This window comes from Peromyscus maniculatus, chromosome 1 (assembly GCF_049852395.1).
Source record: "Peromyscus maniculatus bairdii isolate BWxNUB_F1_BW_parent chromosome 1, HU_Pman_BW_mat_3.1, whole genome shotgun sequence".
Lineage (NCBI taxonomy): Eukaryota > Metazoa > Chordata > Mammalia > Rodentia > Cricetidae > Peromyscus > Peromyscus maniculatus.
The window spans coordinates 32946429-32974323 of record NC_134852.1 but is presented as its reverse complement, the minus strand read 5'-3'; the positions used below and the strand labels follow the sequence as shown (position 1 = coordinate 32974323).

The 27895-nt window shown below is 58.1% G+C and overlaps 1 protein-coding gene across 23 annotated transcripts; it reads right to left on the bottom strand.

The window, feature by feature from the left end:
* On the bottom strand, positions 1-26688 carry Cic (capicua transcriptional repressor). 23 transcript variants are annotated; one of them, XM_042267439.2, is made up of 21 exons: positions 26541-26688; positions 20685-23490; positions 9116-9265; positions 8798-9032; positions 8580-8709; positions 8308-8490; positions 8061-8226; positions 7077-7279; positions 6761-6986; positions 6254-6357; positions 4783-6004; positions 4514-4701; positions 3466-3587; positions 3199-3365; positions 2822-3112; positions 2396-2718; positions 1785-2041; positions 1531-1685; positions 1312-1449; positions 1039-1170; positions 1-963 (listed from the first exon to the last, which is right to left on the bottom strand). In XM_042267439.2, exons 2-21 carry the CDS (start codon positions 23473-23475, stop codon positions 596-598), a joined length of 7551 nt encoding a protein of 2516 aa, XP_042123373.1. In that variant the 5' UTR covers positions 23476-23490; positions 26541-26688; the 3' UTR covers positions 1-595. The 23 variants fall into 23 exon arrangements, with proteins under 23 accessions (XP_042123373.1, XP_042123372.1, XP_042123323.1 ...); XM_042267438.2 differs by lacking the exon at positions 26541-26688 and adding an exon at positions 25752-25889; XM_042267389.2 differs by lacking the exon at positions 26541-26688 and adding an exon at positions 25195-25342.
* Between the last annotated feature and the right edge of the window lie 1207 nt (positions 26689-27895).

Sequence of the window (27895 nt, the reverse complement as noted above, 5' to 3'; positions counted from 1 at the left end):
TGTGTTAAACAGCTTTAATCTCGGTCATTGCGGCTTCTCGGCACAGTAAGAAATATTGCACATGATCAACATGTTTTGTTCTGGGAATGGGGACAATGGAAGGGGGAAATCACCTTCTTAGAAAGTACAACCCAAGTTGGGAGGGCAGAGGGTGGGGAAAATCCTCCCCATGCCTGTGGCAAAGTGCAGGAGCCCCCCCCACCCCAAACTAACCTGAGTCCAGCCCCTCTGGGGGAAAAGGGGGGATGCATGAACTCCCCACTACTCCACAGGCCTCTCCCTGTGGCCCAAGGCTCATGCTACCCTCCAGCTTGCAGCCCTCACAGGAGCTGTTCTGCATAAAGTACAAGTGAAAAGCTCTGAAGGGAGCTCAGAGGAGGGAGTCTGTGCCCCTCAGCTGCCCCCCCCCCCCAAGCACAGGGAGGGACTATATACAAGGGGAACAGGCCACATCCCACGCCAAACTGGAAAGGACAAAATGGCTTACTGGGGAGGAGGTAACTATCCCACTGTCTGGCCCCCAATTCCTGCCATCTATATACTGTCCATATCCTGAGGGGGGTACTGTGGGTCCTGGGATCTTTTCAAGGGCACCTCACCTGCCTGTGGCAGCTGTAGAGGGGCCAGAGGGAGGTGGGGAAGGTTGGGAAGCCCCCTCCCAGCCAGGCTGTCCAGGCCCAGGCTCTGGGGGTGGAGGCAGTGGCGGGGCAGCTTGGGCAGTGCCAGAGTCCGAGCCTGGAGAGGTGGGGTCAGGGCACCCAGCAGGGCTGGGAGTAGGGACAGGAGTAGCAGCCATGCCAGTAGGGGGTGGTCCAGAGAGAGGGGCCTCAGCCCCAGGGGGCTGCTCTGTGGGAGTGGCCGCCTGCATGATCTTCTGGCGGACCTCTCGGATCTTCAATTGCAGACACACCTTGGATGGGAAAATGTCTGCATAGCGGGCTTGGAAGGCTGCTGTGGCCTGGGCTGGGGGACAGAAAGGTGGTGAGAGATGCGGTCAAGTCCCCGTGAGTGATTCCCAGGAGTATAAGACTTGCTCACCTGATGGGAAGAAGCCATGATCCTGGAAGAGCTGCATGACCAGGGCCCGGCGTTGGTCCAGGGTGCGCCGCAGTGACGAGTAGGGTACTTTCTCATACTCCAGCTCTCCTAGCACATCCTCAGTTTCAGTACCTGCCCAGGTAAAGGGAAGGAGTGCAGTCACGGCTGCAGCGGAGACCCCGTACTCCCTGCCATCATCCAAGTGCCCACCAAGCCTTGCCCCACGACCCTCACGACACCACCACTCCTGGAAGCCCTTGGTCTCCTAAATACCGGCACCTGTGCGGTCAAAGGTGAAGATGTCACCCTCGCACTTGGCACTCTTGGGGGTGTTGGGCTCTGAGCTGCAGCTCGACCGTCTCCTCATCTTGCGCTTGGGTGAGGTGGGGTCCTCAGGCGCCGAGTCCAAGTCTAGCCAAACAAGCAGACTCTGCTTTAGTGGAGGTGGCCTCTGGCCTGTCCCCTACTTACTTAGGAGCCAGGGCTGCCTACCTGTGGAATTCTTCCTCTTCTTGCGGTAGGAGCCAAGGATGGCCCGAGGCGAGGTGGCCAGAGACTGCAGGGTGGGTGAAGGCAGCACCTCCTCTGGCCGAAACTCGGGTAGCTCAGCAAACCGTTCTTCAAAGTCCACTTCTGACAGGACCCTGCTGGAGGGCCAGCAGGGTCACCTCTTTTTGTCTCTGTCTGCAGCAGCCCCTTCTCCCACCAGCCCTAGGTAGTCCACCACGGCCCCAGGCCCTGCTCACCTGTCCACAGAGTCAAAGGTCTTCTTCAGGGGTGGGGGCCGCACCTTCATCTTCTTGCCAGAACTAGTCACTTCTTTGCGCTCAGGTGTTTCCCCAGCTGCCCTCCCACTACTGCCCTCACTGCTGCCACTGCTGCTTCCACTCGGGACTGTGGCTGGAGCAGGAGCTGGGCTGGGGGGAGTGGGAGGCTCCCCACGACTCTCCAGGCCCAGCCCAGGGACTCGCCAGTCTGAAGATGAGCTGGGGAATTTGCTGGCCTGGGTTGGGGACAGGCAAGAACACTGGGCTTAGATGTAGTCATGGGGGCTCCTGCCTGTAATCCAGCACTCAGTACTGCCACAAGTAGTAGATCAGCTTAGGCTAGAGACGAGACTCGAAAAGGGAGTGGAGCAGGGCAGAGGATGAGCCAATAGCCAGAAACAAGATGAGGCGAGAGTAAAGATGAGACAGACCCTTGGCCTCCCTCCGAAGGCCAGGAGACCCTGAATGCAGACACCAAATACGATGAGATACAGCAGATAGGCAGGAGACTCACAGAGGGAAAAGAGCAGTTAAAAGTGGCCAGCAACCAGACCAGCACTACGGGAATCCATAGCCAGCTAGATACTTACAGTCTCAGGGCCTTTGGTGCCAGGTCGCTCCTCAGCAGGCAGGGGTAGGGGTGGGCTGCTCCGAGCAGCAGGAGGCCACGTCTCTGGGGGAGGTGGGGGGACTGGGGGTGTGGGCTGCCCATCAAGCTCGGATTCTGGAGCAGCTGGCTCTCGGGCTGCGCCCGAGTCCAGAGACTGTCGGGATGTAGGTCCAGGCCGCCCAGTGGCACCCGATTCAAAAGACCCCACGGGAATGCTGGCGATGGCTGCCTTCACCTTCTGGGGGGCCTTTGGACTGGGCCGCTGGGCCTTGGGAGCCACTAAGCTGTAGGTCATGGAGCCTGCTGGTAAGGAAAGGAACGTCTACTAAGCCAGGCCTCACTGAAGCCCATTCCCCGAATTCCCCAACCTGCACAAACCCTGCCACAGCGTCTCCCTGACACCCACCTGTGGTACTGGAGAAAGGACTAGTGGGGGCTGGAGTGGCAGTGGCAGAGGCTGCCGGGCCCTTGGGCAGAATGGCAGCAGCAGGTGGGGGCGTGCTGGTGGCCACAGTGTAGACCAGGCTTGGAGGAGCTTGGGAAGGTGGGCCCAGGGGTGCTGAGGTGGGTGCAGGGCTGCCAGGGTAAAACGCCGTTATGACAGGGCCTCCAGGGGCTGTGCAGGCAGGAGGCAACTGGGGGCTAGGCACAGGCGACACGCCCACCTGGCCAGGAGCCAGCAATGGAGCTTGGCCTGCTGGGAGGAAGACAGAAGAGGCAGGGAACCAAGTCAGGGTCTGGAGCTGTGGCAACCCCACCCCAAGTCCCCAGGCCAGCCCTCACCTGAGAGCAGGGGCTGTACAAAGGCAGGACCACTGGGCCCCAACGATGTGAAGCCCAGAGCTACAGAGCTGGTGGGCCCGTATGAGGTCACTGTTCCAGCCTGACTGCATGCAGGACTGGTACCCAGAGGCAGAGTGTGGCCACCTGCTGACTGCACATAAGTGATTCTGCACAGGAGAGGAAATGGGAGGAGTCAAGTGAGGTGGGCTGGCCCTACCCCACCCCTGTCTGCCCTGCAAGCCAGGAAAAGGGCTTAACTGGACTCACCTTGTGGAAGAGGGCAACAGGACCTTCTGAGGCTGTGATGTGGGTCCTGGCATTGTGGCTGGGCTCAGGGGTGGCACCAGACCGCTAGGTGTGCTCACAGGCACAGGGGTCAGCTGGATAATCTGTGGGCAAAAGCTAGAGTGAGATGTGATCCCAAAGGAGAGCGGACTAAGGCCTAGACTACAGGCTAAGGAGGATGCAGATAAGGAACAGGTACAGAGAGATACTGAGCACTGAGACCAGTGGGCTGCACAGAAACAGTAAGAAAAACAGGCAGCAGCTCACAAATCCTCACTGCTAAGCCTGCCTGCTTTCCTCAGTTCCAACTAAAATGTCAATGTTTCCTTTGCACCTCTCCCTCTTGGGATACTGCGTAAACTCCTAAGCCTGTTTGCGCAGACACTCTGGGCTTTCTCTGGACATCCCCAGCTTTTTTTCTTCTTCTATCTTTGAAGACTCATTACTTTTATGGACATGCGCACTGTGTGCATGCAGTGCCTGTGGAAGCCAGGGGAGGGCGTCTGATCCCCTGGAACTGGAGTTAGGGGTGGTTGTGCACTAACATGGTGCTGGGAACCCAGGTCCTCAAGTAAGAACAGCAAGTGCTCTCCAGTTTCCCTGCCCCCTTTTTGAGACAGGTGGGCCTGGGCCTCATTATGTACAAGGCTGGCCTTGAACTCACCCAGATGTCCATGTGCTGTCTCCTGAGTGTTAGAAGTAAATGGGTGTGCCATCATACCCAGCCCCAACTCATTTTCTGCATCAGCTTACAGACCTCCCTGGCTAACCCTTACGCAAAAGGCATGACTTTCTCTTCCTTATTCCTATCCCCATCCTTCCCAGCAACTGCCAGGATTTACAGCCTGCACTTGCCCTGTTGTTTTTCTCTCACACTCTTAATAAATATTAATCCCCAAGCTTCAGATAAACACCAGTCTAAGTCCCAGAGGGAAAAAAGAGGAAACGGGAAAGGCAAACAGTGCCACAGGTGATACAAGGATGACACCCAACAGTGAGGCAAGGGGAGGCCACTACCAGAGTGCCTTACCTTGCTGGGTTGCTGGGCACCATTTTGGACAGGTACTGAGAAAGGTGAGCTGACCAGGGGCAGTGGCTGGCCAGCCCCTGCCCCTCGAACTGGCATGCTCGGGGCAGCCAGTGGGACTAGCACCTTCCCAGGAAGCAGCTGGGCTGAGCCACCTGAGGGCGTGGCCTGGACAGGAGAAACTGACTGGGCTAGAAGAAGCAACAAAAGGTTACAAGACAATCCAACAGGCCAGTGCCCCAAATCCTCGAAATACCCGGCTCAGGTCTCACCTTTAGGGGGTGGGGCGGAAGGTACAGACTGCAGGATAGGGATGCCAGCAGTGGGAGCAGTGGCAGCCAAGACCTTTCCGTTGGTCGAGGTGCCCGGAGGGAGAGTGAAACGGATGCTGGTGGTGGGTGCAGGGCCACTGGGAGCTGCTGCCTTGGTCCCAGGGGGTGGTGGTGGGGCCGGTGCCACTTGAAGCTGCTGGGGCAGTGTGGGCAGGATGTACTGCACCTGGGTGATTCCCCCAGCCTTGCCTAGGGCACCCGGCTGCAGGATGCCCAGGGGTACTGGCCCATTGGGGCCACTCCCAGCACTTGCTCCTGAGCCTGCAGGGGTCACACTGCCTGGGGCTCCCTGGGCAATAAACTGAACAGCAGACGATGCAGGAGCCCCATAGCCTGGGGTACCCACCAGCAGGTTGGTGACAGTAGCAGGTGCCTTCCCCACAGTGCCCAGCAGGGGACCAGCTACCAAGTGTGGGGCCGGTGAGGTGGCGGCTGCTGACTTTTTATCTGAATACACTAAACTGACACCCAACGGGGACCCCCCAGGCACCCGAGACCCAGTGCCCATTTCAGTCCTGGCACCTGTGTCATTTGAAGACGCCTCCGCCCGGCCAGAGGTGGGAAAGGGCTTAGAGGCAATGGGCACAGGAGTGCTGCTGACAGGCCGGACCACATTGGTGACCATGGTGGCAGCAGGGCGGGACAGAGGGGCTGCTGGGGCCCCATAGGCCAGTGATGGGGCCGGGGTTGAGGGCACTCGTGTACCACTGCCCTCCCGTTCCTCCTTGCTTGGAGGCAGAACCAGTGTCTGCAGAAGGTTTCCTCCCACACTGGGAGGTGCTGCAATGACTGAGGGGCCTGGGGCCTCCAGGCTACCAACACTTTCGGGTCTCTTGCGCCGGAAGGTGCCAGGATCCGTAGGAAGAAACCGAGTGGTTTTGGAAGGTGTTGTTGGACCCCCAGCTCCAGGAGGTGGGGGCCGTAGTGGGACTGCTGTGCCGCCCTGACCAGACTCCTGGGTCTTAAAGGTCCCAGAGCCCAGTGAAAAGGAGGTTGAGACTGAAGTGGAAGCAGGCGAGGAGGAGGAAGATGGGGTGGGACCATAGCCTTTGCTGAAGGCTGCAGGTGGATCCGGGGGCCCTGGAGGCTCAGGGTCCAGGGTTGGACGGCAATGGGTAAAAGAGGAGCGGATGACAGGTGAGAACACCTTACGGCCAAAGCCCTGGGTTAAGGAAAAAGAAACTTAAACTCAGGGAGTGTAGACAGCTGGACCCCTATGCCAGGAGCCCCTGCCTACTTGTAAGTCAGGAAAACCAAAAGCACCTCTGCCAGCTGAAGGCCAACTCATTCTGGATGTGACCCAACTGCCCACGAGCCAAGAAGCTTGCTGTCTTCAGAGCCAGTCCTCCCCCTGGGTCAACCATCCGGAGTGTTCTGAGAGTGGCAGGACAGCGTCACATCCCAGCCTCACCTTGTTGCCCTCCGGGTCCTCCCCAGAGCTGTCTCCACTCTCACTGTCAGTCACCCGTTCCTTACACTTGAGGTCAATGTCAGTGGTGCCGAAACTGTCATCAGCTGAGGGAACAGGAACAGTGTGGGGAAGGGAATGAGTACAGAACTACCCAGGAGGAAATAGCCTGGAACAGAATCTGAGTTCTGACTTCAGCTCTGTGCCAAGCAGACTAGTGAGGAGATGGTGACCATGGCAGCAGCAGGGCGGGACAGAGAGGGCCCTGGAGGATAGTCCTGGGCCCAGGGCTATGTGCATCTAACCAGAGCAGCACTGGAAACATACACTGGGAAGAGCACCTAGTGCTCTGCTAATGACACCCATGTCCTTGGGTTTCCTGCATGGCTGCCAGCTTCCTTGGCCAAAGCAGAATTGACGATCTACAGCCACAAACAAACATGGAAAAGAACAGGCTGAAGGAGCCTTTGATGCAAGGCCCCACCAGGACTATAAACCTGCCCTACTCACCAATGACATCATCATCCCCTTCTTCCTCACAGATGACCATACGTTCCTCATCACTGGTCATGTCCTCACTGGCAGCACGCTGGGAACGAGAGGCTCGAGAGGGCAACAGTGGGGGCCGCCCACTAGTGGCCAAGGTACCTCCTTCACCAGGAGCTGCAAAAGATCCTGGAGCGCCATACTGGGGGGAAGGCTTTGGGCCGGAGTACGACGTGGGGCCAGACACCATCTGTGGGACAGGTGGCAGGGAGGGTTTAGTTGGGTCTGCTGCCTCACACAGCCCTCCTACCCTACCTCCCTGGTGACCTGTGCCTCAAACCTGGGTCAGTTCTTGTAGTGCCTGGCTGTCGACTTCCCCAGCATCAAGACTGTGCACTCCGCTGTGGGAGAAGGCTCTAGGACGGGCCGAACCAGGTCCCCCAACCGTGTGCAGCCGTTCTGTTCCACAGGGGCCACTCCCTGGAGGCTTGGTGTCCGAGGTCAGGAGTGTCTGGGCTGCAACGGACAGGAGCTCAGAAGACACTGTAAAGCACAAGTTGTTAGGGCTGTCAGAGTCAGGAAGCCTCCCACCAGCACCTGGACTGGCCCAACTTTCCACAGATGTGTCTAGGTCCTGGGCAGAAACAGGCTGGAGACCCTGAGCCACTTGGTAGAGATAAAACACCAGTCTCCAGCCCAACATCTCTTTCCTGAAGTTTCTGTCCCCTGGGACAAGCCCATTCCTGGAAGCAGACATTCTCAGTGAGCGAACCTCGTCACTGGTCCATGAGGTTTGGGCTGGTTAGTTAACCACTGGCCTTTCTGAGCCTTAGTGTTCCTATGAGAGAAGCAATAAGATTCCCCACTCTCATGGAAGGCCATATCCACAGCATTGTACCCCCAAAAGTACCCCAGAACTCCTGGAGGCAACCAATCCAGGGCATACAGAGTGACAGTGGTTCCAACTATGGTTTCGGGGAGCCAACCAAGCTAGGGTTTCAGTCTTGGTTGTGGCACTTATTAGCCTAGGACTTTAATAAAGTAACTTGGCATCTCTGAGTCTATATCCTCATCTGGAAAAGGGATCTGATTTTTGGGCATGTAGTAAATGCTCAATAAATAGTAGTAGGCAATGATTTGTACTTGGGTCTCTTTTCTGCATTTCCCTGGCTCCTTCAGGTAAAATAACTGCCAGTTCCTTTGTGGACGAGTCCTCAAAAGCAACGAAGGAGACAAGTTGCTCAGGCAGGGGTTGAGCAAGCAAGGGGAAGGCTGGCAGCCCTCAGGGAGAGGTGGCAGGGGGAGAGCCAAGGAGCTGACTAACCCCCAGGGGCAGCAGCAGTTCCCGTCTCCGACATGCTCCGTTCCCGCGTCTCCTTGTGCCCTCCTGCCAGCCCCAGGCTCGTGGGCTTGGCCTCTGAGCTGGACTTCTTTCGGTCCTTGTTGCACCACTTCCAATCTGGGTGGGCCTTGAAGTGGGCCTCTTTCACCTGGCAGGAAAGGGCAGGGCGACCCTTCACTCACCACCCCACCAGAGAACACTGGGAAGAGCCAAGGAGAGGAAGAATTACCTGGAAGGCCAGATCGTGGTATTTCTGCTTCTCCTTGGGCCCCAGGGCATACCACCACTCTCCCAGGATCTTGCTGACGGTCCGGTTATCCTGGTTGGGGTGCCGCTGGTGGACCAAGGCCCGGTGCCGCTTGCTGAAGATCATGAAGGCATTCATGGGCCGACGGATGTGATCCTTCTCCCGCTGCCAGTAACAGAGCCCAGAGGACAGTTAGGACTGGGACACAGGCTTGGGGTCCCGGGGGGAGGAAAGCTCAGGTATAAGGGAAACACCTTGTTAGGACTTCGTCCATCCTTCTCAGAAGATGAGTCTCGTTCCTTGGGCAGGGCACTCAGGGACTGGGTCCGGCGCTTTCCGGGTGGCAGAGGCAGCTGAATCTCAGGAGACATGATGGAGAGGAAGCTGTGGGGAGCATGAGGGACAGTGAAGAGCATGTGTTTGATTCTGCAACCCCCAGCTCCCTAGCCTACGCCAGGCCCCGAGGACTCACGCATCATCATGGTCACTCTCTGTCTCGCTGTCCAGCCGAGGCTCTCCTGGGGGGCCAGGGGCCTCCTCCTCAGTAGCGGGGGGAAGACTTTTACCAGGATCCACACCCCCCAAAGTGAGTGGAGGTCCAGGCCCTGGGCTCTCAGGGCATGTGGCTCCAGGGGGCCGCCCAGGGTCAGCACTCCCTGCCCCTCCTGGTGACTGCTCATGAGCAACAGCAGCTGATTCAGCAGGTTCTAGGAACAGAACAGTCGATCAGCGGGCTCCTGGGCTACCTGGACCCCCATCCCCAAGCCTTCCCATAGTCCCTACCCCGTACCTTTGCTCTGGTTGGAGGCCACAGGGTGGCTGGCAGGTTGCTGGGCCTCACTAGGCTGGACAGAGGGGTCTGGCTGGCTGGGTGCCAGAAAGGGGACCAAAGAGTGCCAGGGGAACACAGCCACAGAACGAGGTTCCACATTTGTCCACACTGTAGGAAGGAGCCATGTGAGCTGGGTGCCAGGAGAGCCTGGCCCTAACTTCCACCACAACTTAAGCTCATCTCCAACCTGTGTGAAGTGGCTCCACCCAGTCTCTATACCCTGTGCCTCTTAGGTCGGTCAGTAAGACATCAGTCAGGAAAACAACACAAAAAATCCCTACAAGGCTTCTAGACTTTTTTTTTAAAGGACACAGAAGCAGGAAAGAGAAACAGTGCTCATGGCCCACTCCCTCCCAACCTCCACCAGCCCTGCCACCAGGGACCAAGCCAGAGGAACTGGCTCCTGCCACAAACCAGGTCACTCTCAGCTGCCATTCCCCACTCTCATGTCCTAAGACCTTTGCGAGGCTGGACAGTCCTCCCCACAACCACGCCATCACACTCTCAGCAACTCTCTGCCGTCTGTCGTAGCCCCTTCACCTGGGCCTCACACTCCCCCTTCTCCATTCCTGAGGTTAATGGTCCTATTTCCCCTCTGTCTCTACTCATTTCCAGGGCCTGGAATCTCAAACAGCCCCACAGTGAGGAACACCCTCCTTGCCGCCCCCCCCCCCCCAACCAGTCCCCAGAGAGCTAGACCTGCCCTTCCTGGGTGGGGTCCAGGTGGCTCTCCTCTTTTGTCTCCTAAACAGACTCCAACACCCGTCAGAAGCCTCCCTCCCTGTGAACCCCTGGGCTTATCTCATGCCCAGTGTCCAGTCTCCTGGCCCAGAAAGATGGAGGGTGTGGCAAACTCCCCAGAAAAAGAGGCAGGGACAATGGGACAGAGGAGAGAACTGTTGTAAGCCTGCCCAGAGAAAGCTAAAGTGCCAGGTGTTTCCTTGAGGTGATAGACAGGAAGATAATTCCACCACCAGTGGGGTTTTTAGAAGGTTCAACATTCAGGCCCAGCTCCACCTGAAAGCTGGGTGGGAAAGTAGGTGAGATCCTTGAGCTGGGACCACGCCTGCTGGACTGAGGAGCAAGGCTATCAGTGAGCTTCCCCACACTGCCAGGCCGCAGGCTCCAGGGGAAGTGGAACCAGCAGAGAAGAGAGGCCCCTGCTCAGGGGGAGAGGGAAGGAGGGAAACGCCCTATCTCTGATATCCATCATTCCCTGCCTCCCCCTGTTCCAGAGCAACCTGACCTGAGGTGACCCCACCCCAATACCTTCAGAAATCGACTCTGGGGGAGCACTATATGAAGAACTGGCCTCGAGACCTGATTCTGAGGGACTGACAAAGGAAAGGAGCCCTAAAGGAAAGAGGGAACAGGGAGGCAGGGAAACAAAACTGGAAGGCACTCAAGATTCCCAACATCCTTGCCCCCCACTCCACGGCCAGCTGGGGACTCCAACCCCAAGACAGCCCCCAAGGCCCTGGATAGGGTGTTTCCATCTCCGCGAAAATCTTTCTCATCAAGACCTCCTAGCTTTCTTGGAAACAGGGAGGGAATGGAGAGGCCAAGCAGACAATGGGGCAGTCCTTTGGTCCTACCCTCATGCCAGTGTAGTACCCTCCAGGTAGGTGTGCCTCTCTCCCGCCCTCCCTACAAATCACACCATAAATACTGCTACCCACAGTCTGTCCTGAGCAACGGTGCTTCTCACAAAACCTGTCCTGAGATCACTACTCTGTGCCCCTCACTGCCCTCATCCCACCTCTTCCACCAGCAGGGCTCGGTCTGCTCCTCTTCTAACCCAGACTCCAAAGCCTGTTACTCTGTAGCCCTTACCCACCAATCACAACGGATCTGTTCCACCCGTCACTTAAGCACCACACCTGTCTCCATGTACACCCCACTCCTCACTCCCACCGCTCGGCTACACTCACACCTGCCTAACACCAGCCACTCGGCCCCGCTCGATTCTAAACTTTCTCTGCCATCCCTTTACTCTTCCTCAACCGCGCAGGTACTACATCCCATAACCGAGACTCCGCACTTAGCACCCCGACATCTTGACCCCTGCAGTCCCAGCGCCGGACGCTACTGACCGAACATGCCGAGGCCACGAGAGGCCGCGCCGGACGCGGGTATCAGGGGCCTGTGGGCCGAGTACATGGTCCGGAGCGGCGGGAGCCCGACAGGGGCTCGCACCTCCTCAGCGGCCGACGCCGCTCTGCCCGTAGCCCGGTCCTTGGCCGTCGCCGCTCCGGCCCGGGGGGAGCGGGAGGCCGTCGCCGCATGCCCCCCCCCCCGCAGCCCCCTCCGGCCGCCCCACGCGGGGGTCTTCGCCGGACGCGCCTGCGCAAAGCGCCGCCTGCCTCCCGCCGCCCAGGGGGCGGGGGAGGTCAGTGCGAGTCGTCCCCGCCCCGCCCCCCGGCGCGCGCGGGGGCCGTCACGGGGCGCGCGGCTCGGGGGCCATCGGCGCCGCCCCCTCCCTTTCCCTCCTCCCTCGCAGAGTCCAGCAGGCGGGGCAGGTGGGGCGGGGCGCGGCGCGCGTGCGCGGGGGCGGCCCCCTCCCTTCTCCGCTGGCTGGCTGGCTCGCTCCCTCCCTCCCTCGAAGCTCCGGCGGGTAACGGCTCTGGCCCCGCGCGCCCGGTAGACAGCGCCGCCGCCCCGCCTTTCCGGGCCCTGGGCCGGCGGCTGGGCACCAGGTCGACCTCGGGTCCCAGGCGGATAGACGGACTAGCGTGGTTGCGTCCGTGCGCTCCAAGCGAGCCCCGCGCCGAACCACCGCCGCCTCCCCGCCCCGCCACTACTACGCGCTCCCCTCCCCCCGCCGCGCCTTCCCCCCGCCCCTTCCCCGCTTCCCCCGCGGCCTTCCGCGCAAGCCCGGCCCCCTGCGCTTGAGCCCATTGGCTGCTGACGCCGCGCGCGGGTCAGGCCCCACCGCGCCCACCCCCATTGGCCGCCCCGGGGGAACGTCAGTCATATGCAAATAAGGGCGGGGCGGGGTGGACTACGGTTGGCTCCAAGCCGGCCGGGGGCGGGCCCGCAGCAGGGTGGCAGGGAGGGCGCACTGCAGCAAAGGCAGCAAGCCAGGGGGGCGGTTCAGGGTGCCGCGCTGCAGAGGCCCGAAGTGGAGTGCCGTGCTGTGTCCAGTGCGCGCGAGGAACACGCTCACTCGCGGCGTGGCCGACCTGGCGAGCCGGGTCTTGCAGGGAGGTGAAGGGTTGGGCAAAATCATCCCTGAGCCCTAACTCAAGCATCCAGGCGTGTGCAGACTCCTCCTAGATAAATTTCCATGCCACACCCATTATCGCTTACACACCACTACGGACACCGCACGTCTTACACCCATACTGTCACACACGAAGTCATACTCCACACACCTGCTGGCACAGATGTACTACCACCTCAAAAGGACATGATCTTTAACTCCCTACCCGCCATCACTTCACATTCCTCACCCTCATGCCTTAGTAACGCTCATACTTCCACCAGCCCACGTGAATTAGGCCAACCTCAGCAGACATTGCTTGTCCACTATACCCAGACTCACTCTCACACAGGCTTTCTAAGCACCCATTCAGTACTCCCATGCCCGGCCACACCAACTCGCAGACACTAACCCCACACTCCTGGGCACCGGCTCCTTCAGTATCCAGAGTCCTGTGGCCTCCCACCATCATCCCTCTAGAAAGCTATTCGCCACTCTGGAGCTTGTACAGTGTAAGGCAGTGGGTCACACCACTGCCCACCTTCTAGGATCATCTTGCCCCCAGAAAACGGACCAGGAGAAAGAAAAGGGACTGAGACTGGAGCAACCACGTGCTGGAAGCTTGTGTGTTACCTTTTTCAGAAGTCTCACAACCACCCAGGGAGGGAGATCAGCCTTACACCCATTGTTTAAGTGAGAAAATGAAGTTCAAAGAGACTGAATAAATTATGCATGATTAGCCAGGGCTTTAACAACTCAGGACTCCAATTCAAGTGCTCTTGTCAGTACTCAAGGTGGACACAAACAGGGAATTCCAAAAAGGCCCAGAAACAAGATCAGAGATGATAATATAGTACAGGAAGGTAAGCGGCACACACAGAGGGTCTGGGGTTGACAACTAGACAGGCTGAACAGTCACACAGGTCAGGTGGACCAAGGGGGGCTTCTATAAAGGAGATCTTCAACAAGAGCAGGCAACCCTCCTTTTCAGCTTGCCCCCAGTCACCGGCAAAGCTAAAGGCGGGAGAGGGCAAAAACCCAGCAACCTGATCCTAAAGGGACAGGAAGGTCTGTAACCCTCTGACCTCCAGAGGGCCAGACACTTGGCCGACAGCCTGGAGGGACTACCACGGGGACTATTAGGTGACTCCCCCCCCCCCTTTATGCAGCCCCAGACTCAGACCCTCCATTACCTCACTGCCCCAGGGACTGCAATGTGAGGCTGAAATCAATGTGGCCCACTACCCCCCACTGCTGCCCCCACCTCTTTCCAACGGTAAGTCTGAGTGAGTCACCTACTGGCAAGTTAACCCCTTCCCCACTCGAGTGCGGTGGCCCAGGGACAGAGCTCAGAGAAGCTTCTCTTCCCCACCACTGTTGGGTGAGAAAAAGCCAAGCGCAGCACAGCAGGGAAAGAGCCTCACATCTGGGGCGATTGCACATCTGGCAGAACACACAGTGCCCATGGAAAAAGGCTAGGAAGAGGCCCTTTTCAGGGCAGGGTACAACCAAGTGGGGGCCCTGACTGGCAGGGAGGGGCTGGAATCCGGGTGGGAAGGGCCCCCCTGCCCTGGGCACTGGGCCAGCCCTATACTTAGCTTCTATTGTTCGAGTGGAAGAACCCTGGGTGGGGGTGGACTCGGAGTAAAGGAAAGAGCAGGTCCTATCCCCACACAGCTTCCCCTCCAGCCATACCCAGCCCTAACCGGGGCCTCCCAAGTTGGAAAGGGCTGAGGGTTTCCCTAAACTAGGGCCCCAGCCCTATCTGAGGGGAGGTACACAGCCATCCTTCACTCAAGGAAGGTACTGGGTAGGGAGGGCTATGACGGGAGCCACCCGCAGCACCACCCCTCAAAAACTCCACAAAAGCTTTAGCCCAAAACTACATAGCTCCCAACAAAACACACCATCCTGGCCTGGGGACAGAGAGCCCAGACACATCAACAGCCACCTAGGGTGGTGCAGGCTAGGGCCTGCCCCGACGCCTGCGGCAAGCTGCCAGGGATGCTGACAGACCAAGGGACAGGCCGACTCACTCGGAACTCATGGCCCCATTTATTGAGCCCGCGAGGCACCGCGCCCTCACCAGCCGCCCTTGACTGCTCCCTACCCTGCTCTCCAGCCCGGTCCGGGCTCGGCTCACCACCCCGGTGTCCCCAGCTCCCCTCACCCGTTCTCAACATACACACCCACCTACCCACCCACCCATCCCAGGAGGCGTAAGCGACGGCCAGGGTTGCCTGGGGAACGAGCCTAGGATTTGGCTGGCAAGGCTCCACAGGGATGGGGGGCTAAAAATAGCGTCAGGGTGAGTCAGTGTGAGCCAGGCTAGGGTAGGGTAGGCAGAGGGAGCAAGGAAAAAAGAGGGAGGGGATAAGTGGGGGGGGGTTCCCCAGGGATTGGGAGAAGAGCAGGATGCAGGTGGAAAGCTGGATGGGGGCTTGGGGGTGGAAAGGTGCGAGGGCGGGAAGTGAGTGGTTGTGTGCAGGCTCCCGGGCAGGTCCGCTCGAGCTGAGGGAGGCGCCACCGCCCGGCGGAGGAGGGGGCGCCGCCCTGCGTTCCCCTCCTCTCTCAGCGCTCACGAGATTTTCCACTAGCCTCCTGGCCCCCAGCCAGTCCCCGGCAGGCCCTACAAAGCCGCTTTGTGCTTGGAAGGCAGGCGGGTGCCCGACCGGCCTGACACCCACGCGGGCCGCGACGGGGCGCGGGCCAGCTGGCACCCAGTCTGTCTGGGATGGGTGGGGGGGGAAGGATCACCCAGCCGGAGGACCTGGCCTCGCAGGGGTTAACTACACAGAAAAGGGGGGGGGGTGCTCTGCCAATCGGCGGTCGGAAGGTGCAACAGTAACCAATAGAAAGGACTGAGCCCCGCCGCCTTGGTTGTGGGGGTGGTAATCTACCCCCAAGAGTGCGCGGGAACACGCACCCACAGGTGCGGATGGGGTAGGGCGCGGCCTGTCTGTGTCCACAAAGCCCCAGGTGCACCGTTTTCCTGTCTTTTTCTCAAGCAACAGGCTGAGGTGGCGGGGGAGAGACATCTTGCATTCAGGAGGTGACACAGCCGACATCTGAACCCAACCCTGCGACTCTAGTGTTTCAGCCGAAAAAGAGAGACCCGGGTTTCCTACCCGCGCCCTCATGTGGAGCGGGAACCAGGGACCAAGTGCGGGCGGAGGAGGCGGCGCACCGGGCTAGGGTCCAGCCGCCTGCGGTGCAGCCGCTGCCGCCGGTGGTAATGGGAGCCAGACGCCGCCGCCGCTGCTAATGCGCCTCCCTCCCGGCCACTAATGGAGCCATTAATGCCCGGGCGCCAGGGTCTCCGGGATGCAGGCCCTCCCCCCCTCCCCCGCCCCCCCCCCCGCTGCGCATGCGTACGTCTACTGCCCTGCCGCCAGCTGCCACGAGGAGGCAGCCTGACCCCTCTAAGTAACCGGTGCTAGAGGCTGTTAAGCTTGGAGAGAATTGGGGGTCTCGTATGAAGACTCCCACAGGCTCAGGAAAGTTCTTCCTTCTCTTATCGTCTCCCCCAAGTAACGCTCTTCCCATGATTCTTCCTCTCTCGGATAATCTGCTGACCTCTGACACTGAGAGCCAACCTCCCCTCTCTGCTCTAAACCGTTTCTAGGCTGTTCACTTGCCCTAGCTTCTCAGCCTTGGTCTCAAGCCCGACCTGGGTAGGCTTCTCCTCCAAGTCTGGAGTCTAGTGACATCTCCAGCTCTAGACAGCCGAAAGTTCATGCACCTTCACACTTTCTTTCACGCCCCTGAACTCCGTTTACTCCTCAGACTTCATATGTTACCTCTAATGAAAACCCTACCTAAACTTCCTTCTCAAGCCCACAAGAACCAGAGTTGTCCCTGGCCTCCAGCTTCCTCAGATGAAATAACTCTCTTGGCTCTCCCTTGTCCTATCCCGGAGCATCTGCCTTTCCCACTCACTTACCCCAGGACGGATCAGCCCTGCACCTGGCAGAAAGAGCTACCTCTTACTGGAATCGATACCAGTTCAGTGTTGGAGAGAAAGTGGACATTGCAGTGGGAAGAACCTGACTTTGGGAGTCTGGCTGACCCAGGTTCAACCCCCTTCAGCCCCTCTCTAGGCTTCATTTTTTTCCCACAGCTCATGGCATAATGAAATGCTGCTCAGTATCGAGCTGGCACCAAATGTGTGCTCTGGAAGACTGGGGTGGAGGTGCTTGGGGTCATGCCCTCTAGCAGGTGGGTGGGTGGGCATGGGACCTGCTTTCCTGCCACCCCCTCTACCCGGATCTCCTGGGTTGGCCCATGTAGCCTCCTCTTCCTGCCAGTGGGGAACAGGTGTATGGTGGGTGGATGTACAAGCTCGACACCAACACTTCTCAGCAGGTTTCAGGGCAAAAATGGACAGCTAATTTGTAAGGGACCAAGAAAGAGCTCCCAGGCCTGGACAAAGGCTTCTGCTGTACCAGCAACCTGAATTAAGTTCCCAGAACTTATGTCAAGGTGCAAGGAGAGAACTGACTCTACAATCTGTCTTCTGGCTCCCTCACACTAATAATTTAAAGGAGGGGGGGGAGGACTTGGTGTTTGGCAAATGCCCACTGGTTTGAAAAGATAAAGAACCTGGACTAGTGAGATGAGGGAGCAGGTAAGTAGCTTGCTGCCAAGCCTCACTACCTCAGTTCAAGTCCCACAATCCACATGATAATCACAAGTTGTCCTCTGACTTTCACAAATTCACAGTGGCACATTCAGGCATACATACATGCACATTCTCTCTCTCTCTCTCTCTCTCTCTCTCTCTCTCTCTCTCTCTCTCAAAATAAGTAAATGAACATTTAAAAAAAAAAACACAGAGACTCTGACATACACAGAATATGGGCAAAGGCAGCAAGAGGATCTAAACAATGTGAGCTGTGGCAGCACACATCTGTAATCCCAGCACTGGGGAGTCTGAAACTGGAGGACTGCCCTAAGTTCAAGGTCAGTCTGGCCTACAAAATGAGACCTAGTCTCCAAAGGAAAAAGTATGCAAAAACCTCTGGATCTGATCCCCAGTGCCATGTACAGTGTCCATGCTTGTCACCCCAGGAGATGAACGCAGAAGGAAGGGCTCAAGGGCCAACGAGGGCTATAGAAAACCTTGTCTCAAAAAACCACCACCAACAACAAAATATACAAGAAAGGTGAAGGTCAATGAAAGGCTAGGAAAGGGAGGGCCAGGGGAGGCCTAGGCAGACACAGGACCCCCTAGATTGGGAGCCAAGATTGGAAGCTAGGCTGGAAGCTTGACAAGCTAGGCTGAAGCCCAAGTATCGACAAAACCATGAAGGTGTACCTAGCCAGTCCTCAGACAGACAGACAGACAGGCAGAGGTCAGAGGTCTAGAAAACGCAATAAAGACCCAGGAAGAGAGAAGAGAAAAGCACCTGGAGCCCAGGGGAAAGATGGATACACAGTGGTTGGAAGAGGGATACAAGCCCCGAGAAGACAACTGCAGAGAGCCAGGCGCTGAAGTGAGTGTCCACACTGCAAAGCCAGGCAGGAGGCTGGGGGCTGGGAAGGAGACCATGCCAGGAGTGGGACTGAGACATCTGGCCTCCTGGGCAGGGACTACAGGTTGGGGGGGGGGGGCTCCTTTTCCTGGGGAACAGGCGGGAAGAGTCAAAGGGAGGTGGCAATGGCAGCTGGCTGGCCATGCCATGAGCAGAATGCAGAGAATGCCGGCAGCCTGCCCCAGCATGTCCCCCAGAGGAAGCAAATGCCTGGGGAGGGGGCAGGAGCAGGCAGGCTGCCCTGGCCCACCCCCTCACACCTGCTACCCTCTGATAGAGGGTCAGGCCCTGACATGGAAGAGCAAAAGGGGCCAGGACTGTGACCCTATTATGCCACTAGACAGTTTGCCCTACTTGAACTTTAGAGACAGTAGGCCCCCCCAGGCACCTGCCTTCCAAAGGCTAGGGAGGCCTCTGGGAGAAGAATGAAAGGCTGGTTGCCTGCAGCCCTGAGGGCAGCCCAGATACCACAGTATGGGTGTAGTCAGGGAGTCACTGTTCAGAACTGCCAGGACAGGCGCTAAACAAGTTCTGACAACCAGGTGGCCTCCAGCAAAGGGCCTCCCTTTCCTGAACCTTGGTTCTACATCTGGACAACAGAGCTGGGAATCCTTGTTTCCTACCATCAGGTGGATTTGATGAAATGGCCCCAAGCCTGGGGCTAGGCACATAGTATATGCTCAATAAAGGGTTGTTTTAATCATCATCATTACACTGGTAGTACTCAAATGCCTGGTATCTGGAGCCAGATAGTTAGCGTGTGTTCAAATCCCAGCCCTCTCTCTTCTTAGCTTGGTGACCTTAGGTAAGTGACTTACAGACTCTCTGAGCGGCAGGCAGGCCCCTCAGGCATCTAATGGGAATCATCATGCTGACTTCCCAGGACGCTGTGAGGACTCTGAGTGAACACTCACCAGGGCTCATGCATGGCATGCCAAGTATAGCAGTGCTGGTGCCCACTAAGCCCTTCCCACCAGAGCTCTTGGTAGTGAGTCTTATGATCTGGAAGCTGGAAGATCTGGCAAAGTTGTGCCTTCCCTGTTAGGGGACAGCAGGACCTTCTTTTGGTCAAGGCCTCAGTTTCCCTCATCTGGATAGGACAAGAGCCCCTCCTAAGCCTGTCCTGGTGGGCCTCAGCATTACCTGCAGTGATGCCAACCCTGCCCACCCAGCACTGGAGTACGTGTCTGTGCCAAGAGACATACAGCTCGGCAATGGGGGCCGTGGGCATGTAAGAAACAGGGACTCAAGAGGGTCGCTGGGGACCTTCACCTGTAGTTTATAGATCTGCCTAAACAGAAATTCCTGCTGTGCCTACTTCTGAAATGGTGATCCATGGGTCAGCTTCTGTAACGACTACAAAATGTGCAGGAGAGAAGAGTGAAGCATGCAGCTCACAACCTCAGACAGACACAGCCTGTGTCCCCGTGCCCTGGCTCTGAGGCAGGCCGAGGCTGGTGCTTTGTTAAGGGCAAGGCCTGGCTCCTTTGTAAAGAGGCTCCTCCCCAAGCCCAAGCCACAGCAACTGCTACCCACATCCACAAACCAGACTCCTGCCTTTATGATCTCCTCTGGCCTCAGGGCTTGAACTCACCCTCCACAGTGCAGCAATGATCATATCTCCTCAAAGCCTTCAATGACTCCCCTCTGTCCCCAGGATAAAAATGACCCTCTGAGGTCTGACTCTGCTCACCAATTCAGCTGCACATCCCAATAATCCCCTACTTTCCAGGGCCCTTAATTTTACAGTCTCTAGCTTTCTGATTATCTGCTTCTACCTCAATGCCTTTGCACACTCTCCCCTGTCTACCTGCCTTAGCCTGATCCATCTATATCCCATTGTGGCGTCACCGTTCACAGGCCTCTGGCCCTTTCTCCAAGCCCTTCCTGACTTTTTCCAGCTGGATAAACATCTTCTCAAGACTTGCATGGCTTCCAGAATACTGACCACCAATCCCCAACCACTTAGACTGTCACTGTTTACAGACAGCTGTCTACTACACCCTGTTCTCAAGATAGCCAGGCTAGCTAGATTCACAGCTGGAGGAGTGCCCAGTACCCACCTTCCAATCCTGGCCTTCCACATACTAGAAAAGGGCCTGTTAAGAGTCTTCTCTGTCTTATTGGGGGATGGGGGGCGCACACCTTTAATCCCAGCATTTGGGAAGCAGAAGCAGGCAGATCCGTGAGTTCGAGGCCGGCCTATTCTACAGAGCGAGTTCCAGGAGCGGGCTACACAGAGAAACCCTGTCTCATCTGTCTTCTCTTCTTTTACTAAGCACCACAGCCAGCCTGCCTTGATAATGTAACATCACTAATTTGGCCTCAGTTTCTTCTAAGCAAGCACATTCCTTGCACCCACCTATCAGGGATACAAAGACAAAAATGAGCTAGCATCAGAAATGGGTTAGCACAGGGTGTATGTGGTGAGTGCTGTGTTATGGGCTGGGCGTGAAACATGGCGAGATAACCGTGCATAATGCTTATCTTCTTGGAGGCCCAGTCCTCCAAGGCCCAGGAGATGTCATCATGACTATCACTTTGTCCCTCCCTCAGCCCCACAAAGGCCTGACTTGGGGAGTGCATTCTCGGGAGCGCCTTGATGATGGTCCCTAACAAGCAGCCTCTGATAATGGCACACCAAGTCTGAAAAGTCCTCTGCTTGGCATGTGAGCCCCTACTGCATCTGTGCAGGGAGCAGACCAACCTCCCCCACAGCCATCCTGGGACAGGCGGCTCATCACTCTTGAAATCCCAGCTCAGATGGTAGCCCAGCCACCTACCCTCTTACCTGTTCCGGGCCTGCCCATGATGACCTCCTTCTTGGGGGCAGGGTGGCTGGGATAGCTGCTGGGCACTAGAACTGGCAACAGGGCAGCAGGTGAAGGGTGAAAGGCCACGGGCTGGAAGGGTGAAGACGCCAGGCCCAAGGTGGGCATCGGCTGGGCCACAGCAGTCGGTGCGGCTGGAGGCACAGTGATGGGCACGGGGGCAGGCAGAGGTGGAGGCAGGCCAGGTTTCCCGCTGGCCACCCCAGGGGGCACTGGGGTCTCACGGCAACCCCGCCCAGGTCCCCCGGCCCGTGCCTCACCGGCAGTGCCCACCTCTCCAGGGAATTTGGAGGGCAGTGGCACGTCAGGGTTGCGGACAATGACGGGTGAGTCCCGCTGCACGGCAGGCACCCTTCGCACAGAAGGCCCTGGGTCCGAGGTAAGTCCAGCAGGTGGGGGCAGCAGCAGCAATGGTGACGGCTGTCGGGAGCGAGAGAAGGGCACAGCAGGCGAGACAGCCCGGAAGCCAGCCGGTGTGGAGGGGGCAGGTGTATGGGACACCGAGTCCACTCCAGAGTCCAGGCTGTCACTCTTGGGGAAGTCTGGGGCCGCTCCTCCACCTCCTGCCCCAGAGGCCCCCAGTGTCCCTGGGTGGGGTAACAGTTCCGTCTTCCTTCGCCCAGGGCTAATGGGCACAGTAAAGGTTAGGTTGGTCTGGAAGGTGGGTAGGATGCCGGAGGAATGGCGCTCTCGGGGGGCAGGTGGCGGCGGATGGGGGCCCAGGTCTGGAGGTGTCAGCACACCTGCCTTAGGGGTGCTGGCGCTCAGGTGGCGGCTACGAACAGCAGTGCGTTGGATGACAGGTGAGGCATTTATGGGGCTGAAGTTGGCAGGGCGAAAGCCGAAGAGGGGTGAGGGTGAGGGTGACGGAGCTGGCGAGAAGGGTGACTGTGTAGAGACCGGTGAGAAGGAAGGTGTGCCTGACCGGGAGCTGCCCAATGACACCAGCATCACGGCCGCCTCACACTCGTCAAACTCAAAGCGTGACAGGTCGGCAGGCGCGACCAGGCGTGGGCGAGAGTCTCCCCGGGCCGCCACACTGCTGGCCTCACTGTCCCTCGAAGTCTCATCACCCCAGTCAAACTCAGTGCTTCCTTCACGGGCTGCCACACCAGCAGACCGCCCCGTCCCACCGGGCCCACTGTCTGCCAGGCCCTCCATCTCTTTGGTTCTCATGGAAAGGTGGCGTGAGCAGTAGCCGCGCCGCTGGGACTCCTTCATGCAGCCATCCCGAGAGCAGAGCCGCCGCCACTGCTTCCCGTTGAACTTCTTTCGGATGCCGTTGGGCGTGCAGACCACATCGCCCTTCTTGTACTTCTGCTGAGCAGCTGTCAATGGCGTGCGAGCGCGGGCTGATGGTGCAGCTCCCTTCTCCAGGGAGGCCACGCTGCTGCTCCGGCTGCCACCCTGGCTTCCTTCCTGGCAGGGCGAAGGCTGCTCACCAGGGCGACCAGGGCCAGCAAAGGCCGGGGACTTCGGGGGCGGTGACAGGAGCTGGGGTGGAGGCAGTGGGAGCAGGACTGGGGTGCCCAGGGCTGGAGGGTGTTTCTCCTCACCCTCTGCACAATGAGTCCCCAGGTTGCTACCAAAGCTGATATTGGAGACCTCAGCATCCTCAGGCTGCTTGGACTCCAAGGAAGAAGGGCAAGGAGGCAAAGTGACCCCAGGCTCAGCCTGCTCTTCCTCTGGGCCCGCAGGGAGCTTCCTCAGCAAGGCCTCAGGTTCCCAGGGCGGGCGAAGCAGGCGCAGGCTAGAGCGGGTGACCCACACAGCCTCCTCGGGCTCACGGTGCAGTGGCTGTTGGGCTTGGGGCAGAGTGCCTGGTGGGCCTGGGTGGGAGCTGGGGCCAGGGCTGAGGCGGACCTTATAGGCAGCCGGTTTCGTGGCCACTTCCACCACAACACCCTCTCGGTAGGCAGCCACACCAGGCTCTACACAGGTACAGACAGCTGTGCCCACCATCAGTGCACCTGGAGGTGGCGTGGCATCCAAAACTACATCCACACCACCACCAGAGACCCCTTCATAGAAAGTCAAGGCCCGGTCCCCAGGGAACTGAACACCCAGGTCCTGGCTACGGCGCACCTGGCGCACCACAGCCGGCAGGAAGAGGCCATCACCACGCCGAGCCAGCACCCGCTGAGACCTTAGTTGCCGAAGGTCATAGGCACCACTGGGGCCACCAGAGGGCCAGGGGCCTGGACCACAAGCCTCAGCGGGCTCATCCTCCAGGTCAGCTGAGTGCTCACTGGCTGTGTCGGTAGATGAGGACCGGGTGGAAGTGGGGGGCCGTGGAGGTACACCCAGGGCACTGGCATCCTCAGGGGTCCGCTCACGCTCCTCAGGGGCTCCGGCCATGCCACCGCTTCCGGCACCATGCTCTTCTACATACTTCTTCTTTGGGGCCCGGGACTTGAACGTGGCTGTCTTGCGACTGAGTGAAGGCTCCCAGCGGCCTGCCTCCCCATCCCCCTTGGGGTCCTCAGCTAGGCCTGGAGTCGGGTCATTGGGCTGCAGCTCTGTAGGTGGCCCCTCAGCTCCAGGGTCCCGCTCAGCCTCCTCTTCCTCACCTTCTTCAGCCTCTTCTGGCCCTGTCTGCTCCTGTGGCTGTGCCTCCTCCTCCTCCTCCTCTGGCTTGTCACCCTCCCCGGCCTCTCGCCGTCTCAAAGCCTTGGCCCTGGTAGCTGGTGGGGACTTGCTGCCGCTGGCAGAACCTACAAGGCTAGGGCACACCTTCTTCATTGGCTTCATTGTCTGTCTATCCACCTATGAGATAGGAGAGCAGCAGAGATCATCGGAAGCAACTGTGAGTACCCACAGACCCAGGGTCCCTCGGGACTTTCTATTTTGCGGTGTTGACTGTCTGAATTCCATGACCCACAAGGCTATCTCTAACTCATGTGAGCTCTGGCAAGCATACAGACACAGCCTGGCTCCTCGGGGAGCATCTGCATCCCTGCTCTCTCCACGGGGGACATGGAGCATACGGGCTCCAACTGGCCCAAGGAGTGTGAGGAGCACTGAGAGTTCACGCTGTAGAGCACTCACACTGTCCTAAGCCCTCTGCTAAGCATGCTAATTTCCTCTCCCAACAGCCCTAAGAGATGGGTGCTACTATCAAGCAAGGTGCAGAGAGACAAAGTGACTTAAGATCATCAACCTAAGAAGTAGCAGATTCAGGGGTCTGAACCCCAGCTCTCCAGGGCTCCAGAGTCAGTGCTCCTACCCACTTCTGTGTGCTGCCTGCCTGTCACATGATCCACAGGGCATGCTTGCTCTCACCCTTACCACATAGAGAGCACACAGGCAAATGCACACACCAGCATACATAAGCACCAAGCCACAGAAAGGGAGGCCACACAGCTGAGATGCAAGCCTCTTCCCTCCCTCCACCCCTCCAGGCAGTCACGCATGGCCAGGTATTGTGGGAAGGAGTACGCAGCTGAGAGTCCCTAGGGAAGGTTGCCCACTCTGCTCTGAATCCCAGGGTGCCAGGTACAGCCATCTTCCCCGATCCTGGCAGAGAGCAGGCAGGGGCACGTTTGGGGCAAGAGCTCATACCAGCACTGCCACAGGACCGTACATGAGCACAGGCACGCACGCGCACAACTACAGGCACACGTCATCACACAGTGGGACACAGAACTGCACACCCCAGAATTTCTCTGTCCACTACATGGGAGTCTTCCCCTACCCCCAACAGCACCCAGCGTGATGCCTGCAAGCCCAGCCCCCACTTCTGGTCTGCATGCATCCTCACCCAAACTGGGGTGGCTGGGCAGTAAGTCTGAATTGGTCAGTGTCCCCAAATACCCAAATACGCCCTCCAACTCCAGGTGGGGATAAGTAGGATGAGGTCAAAGAAAGCAGGACAAGCCCAACAAGCCAACCTCACCCACTTCCTGAACAGTCATTCTGCCCGCCCCCTTTCGAGCTGCCCTGAGAAAAGAAAGGAAAAAAAAAAAGCAAAACAAAACCCCCAAAACTTTACTCTGAAGTGACTTGGAAAACTTGAAAGGCCAAAAATGAGTTCAACTGTCCTAGATGCTCCCAGAAGTCACACACAGCCAGAGGCCCCTCGGACAGTCTCCAGTCTACCAGCAATCCCAGATCTCATGCTCTCCAACTTGGGGCTTTCTCTTCCTGCGGGACAATCCCGGTTTTCACAGGCAGATTCTGCAGGGCCTGAGATTGGCACCCAAAGTGCTCTGGAGTTAGGCAGACTCCACTGCCATCTCCCCACTGACCTGCTAGGGCACCATTCTGGAGCCTGAGATGTGGTACCAACCCTGCCCAAACATAAACCTGTATACCCCACCCAGGACCTACAAGCACACCATCTGACATCCCCTAACCCTGCTGTCTGAACTGGTCGGTCTCTTTACCCGGAGCCAAACCTCTCTTTCTTGGGGCCTACTCTCTTCCTGTCCACCATAGCTAACTACCACCCAGGGTCCTGTGGGCCCTCACCTCTCTCGCAGAAGGGAGAGGTGACTCCTGGAGCCCAGGCCACCCCATGTCCTTTAGGGTCTCTCCATTCCCCCTCCTGGCACCATCTTCTCTGCACTCTCTCCCATCTTGTCACCTCCTCTACCTCTCTCCTCAGATCCTAGGCCCCCTCCTGTTACCCCCTGCTGGTCACCCCATTTATTTCTACCACCTATTCCTCCCCGTCACTCTCCGGTCAGCCATCTCTAGACCTCCAAATCTGACACCTCTGCCCATCGCCTCTCTTCATCACCCCCTTCAAACTCGATCCCTTTCCTCCCCGTCGCCCTCATCTGGTCCTGTCCTATCCCCCCTCCTTTCCTGTTCCCAGTACTCTGCCCACTACCCTCTTCCCCCAGTCACTCCTTTTCTGCCACTCCCCCCTTCCCACCACTTCCTCCACTCTGCCTCCCCTTCCCACATCATTCCGCCCACCTCTTTTGCCCTGTACCCCCTTCCCGTCCCTGCCACCTGTCCCCTCTCGGCCTCCAGCTCCCCTCCACCCCCCACTCTGTGTCAGCCTTGGCCCCGCCCTTCACCTCGGGCTCCGCGGGGTTTCGGGGCGGGGGGCCGTGGCCCCGGCTCAGTCCGGTCCGGTCCCTCCCCGCCCCCCCTCCGGCTCTCCCTCTCGATTCTCCCTTTTTTTTTTACTCCAACACACAAAATGGTGAATGGACCTGCAACAGCTGGAGCAACCAGCCAATTGGCGGCCACAACCCCGCTGACCGGCGCCAACCTAGACCAATAGATATTCGCAGTCTAGTCGGCTCCGCCTATCGGCCACGAGCGACACTCGCTGCGACCAATCGTGCCCTTCCGGCAGCGCTAAGAGGCGGGGCCAAATTCCAAGACCGGCCTCCCTCCGGGACCGACACCAACCTAAGCCTACGACTGCCTGATATGCCTAGACCCCCTACCTTACAACAAGTGATGGACACCTGCATTAACCAATTAACAGACTATTTCTGTGCCGAGTGACAAATACAGTACCCAATCACCATGCACCTTAGGCAGGAACACAGCCCCTGCGAAGGACAGTAGCCAATGAAATGATGGGAGGAGGGGCTAAAGGGCATGTCGTCCAATGAGCAAGCTCGGGAGGCGTGGCCCGAGCGTTTGTTGACCAGCTGATCGCAGTTCCTGCTGGGAATAGTAGTCTTCTCCTGTATCCGGCCCGTAGTCGACAACATAAGGCAGACTACAACTCCCATGTGACAGAGTGCCTGGAGCACCAAAGAACCCAGGCGAGGAGAAAAAGTCTGAAAGGGCAGTTCCTCCTGAGTCTCGCTGGACACCGGGAACATCTTAGACCCAGGGCCCCGACTCACCCGGATTCCCGGCTCTGGCGTCGCCAGTGGCTCCTCGCAGTGGCAGCGGTAGCGGCACGAGGGGGAGGTGCGAGGAGCAGCCAACCGACACCCTCGAGTCCCGCAGCCAATCAGCAACGGCTGGGGCGGCGCAATGACCTCACCGGTTCTACTCTCTTACCCCTCCCCCACGAGGTTGTTGGTGCTGGTAGCCAGAGTAGAGAAGTTTGGGGTTGGGGGGGGGGGGGGATGGGAGAAGAACTAGTGATGTCACCTTTCCTCTGCGTGATTGGCTGTCGGGTGGCCGGACTACGACCAATCAACAGTCTCAAAAACTCTGGCGCGGCCCCGCGGAAAGCCCTGTTGCCACCAGGAGAGAGGAGAGGACCTGCGGTGGTGGGGTAGCATGCACTGCGGTGTAGGCAACGCGCGTGGTCTGGGGCCCCCAAGCCAACTCCAAGACATTGATTTTAGGACGGCGCACTCTTCTGATAGCACCCACCCTTCTTCAAACTTGGGGTGAGGCATAGGATGGGGAAATGCAGCGCTTCCTGGGGTCTCACACTCCATTCCCGTAGGCAAACGAACAGCCCTATGATTGTTCACACCAGAAGAAAGATTTGTAAAGATCTTGGGGTGGGTGTCACACTGGAGGTGAGGAGGAGACCGTGTGCCGCATACCCTCTGGGCCGTGGAAGGTTGTTGCCCAGATGTTTACACCAGGTGTGAATTTCTTCCCATAGCTTCACTCTTCCCTTGGATCAGGTTTCCCTTGGACCAAAGGATAATGGAGAACGATTTATACCGGCTCTGAGGAATGTTTCTCTTGCCTGTGATGGACGCTCAAGACTGTAGTAGCAAGGAAAACGCGTCTGTTCTATCGTAGCTCGTCATACTGTCAGTGTTGGCTAGTTTTTATGTCACATTGACACAGGCTTAGAGTCTTGAGATGGAGTGAACTTCAATTGCTTCCGTAAGATTGTCCTGTAGGAAAGTCTATGGGATACTGTCTTAATTAATTAGTGACCGATATGGGAGGCTCCAACCCATTGTGGGTGGGTGCCACCCCTAAGATGGTGGTCCTAGGGCGTATAAGGAAGCAGGCTGAGCAAACCATGGAGATAAAGCCATTATGGCTTCTGCTTCAGTTCTGCCCTGGCTTCACTTCAGATGGACTTAGTGATCTATGTAAGGTGAAATAAACCCTTTCATCACTGAGTTGCTTTTGCTCATAGTGCTTTACCACAGCAGCAGAAACTTAACTAAGACACCATCCTAACATTTTGATGACTTGTAAAAGAATGTCCTGTGGTACATGGCTGCTTCACACAGGGTATGCAAAAAGTACCAGTTGTCCGTGGCACTTACATGGAGGC

Coding starts and splice junctions, on each gene's coding strand:
- Cic (XM_042267389.2), bottom strand. CDS start 25,242: ATGGGGTGGCCTGGGCTCCAGGAGTCACCTCTCCCTTCTGCGAGAGAG. Junction 8,491..8,579: donor ATGGACGAAGTCCTAACAAG/GTGTTTCCCTTA, acceptor TGTTACTGGCAG/CGGGAGAAGGATCACATCCG. Junction 3,588..4,513: donor GTGCCCAGCAACCCAGCAAG/GTAAGGCACTCT, acceptor TTTTGCCCACAG/ATTATCCAGCTGACCCCTGT.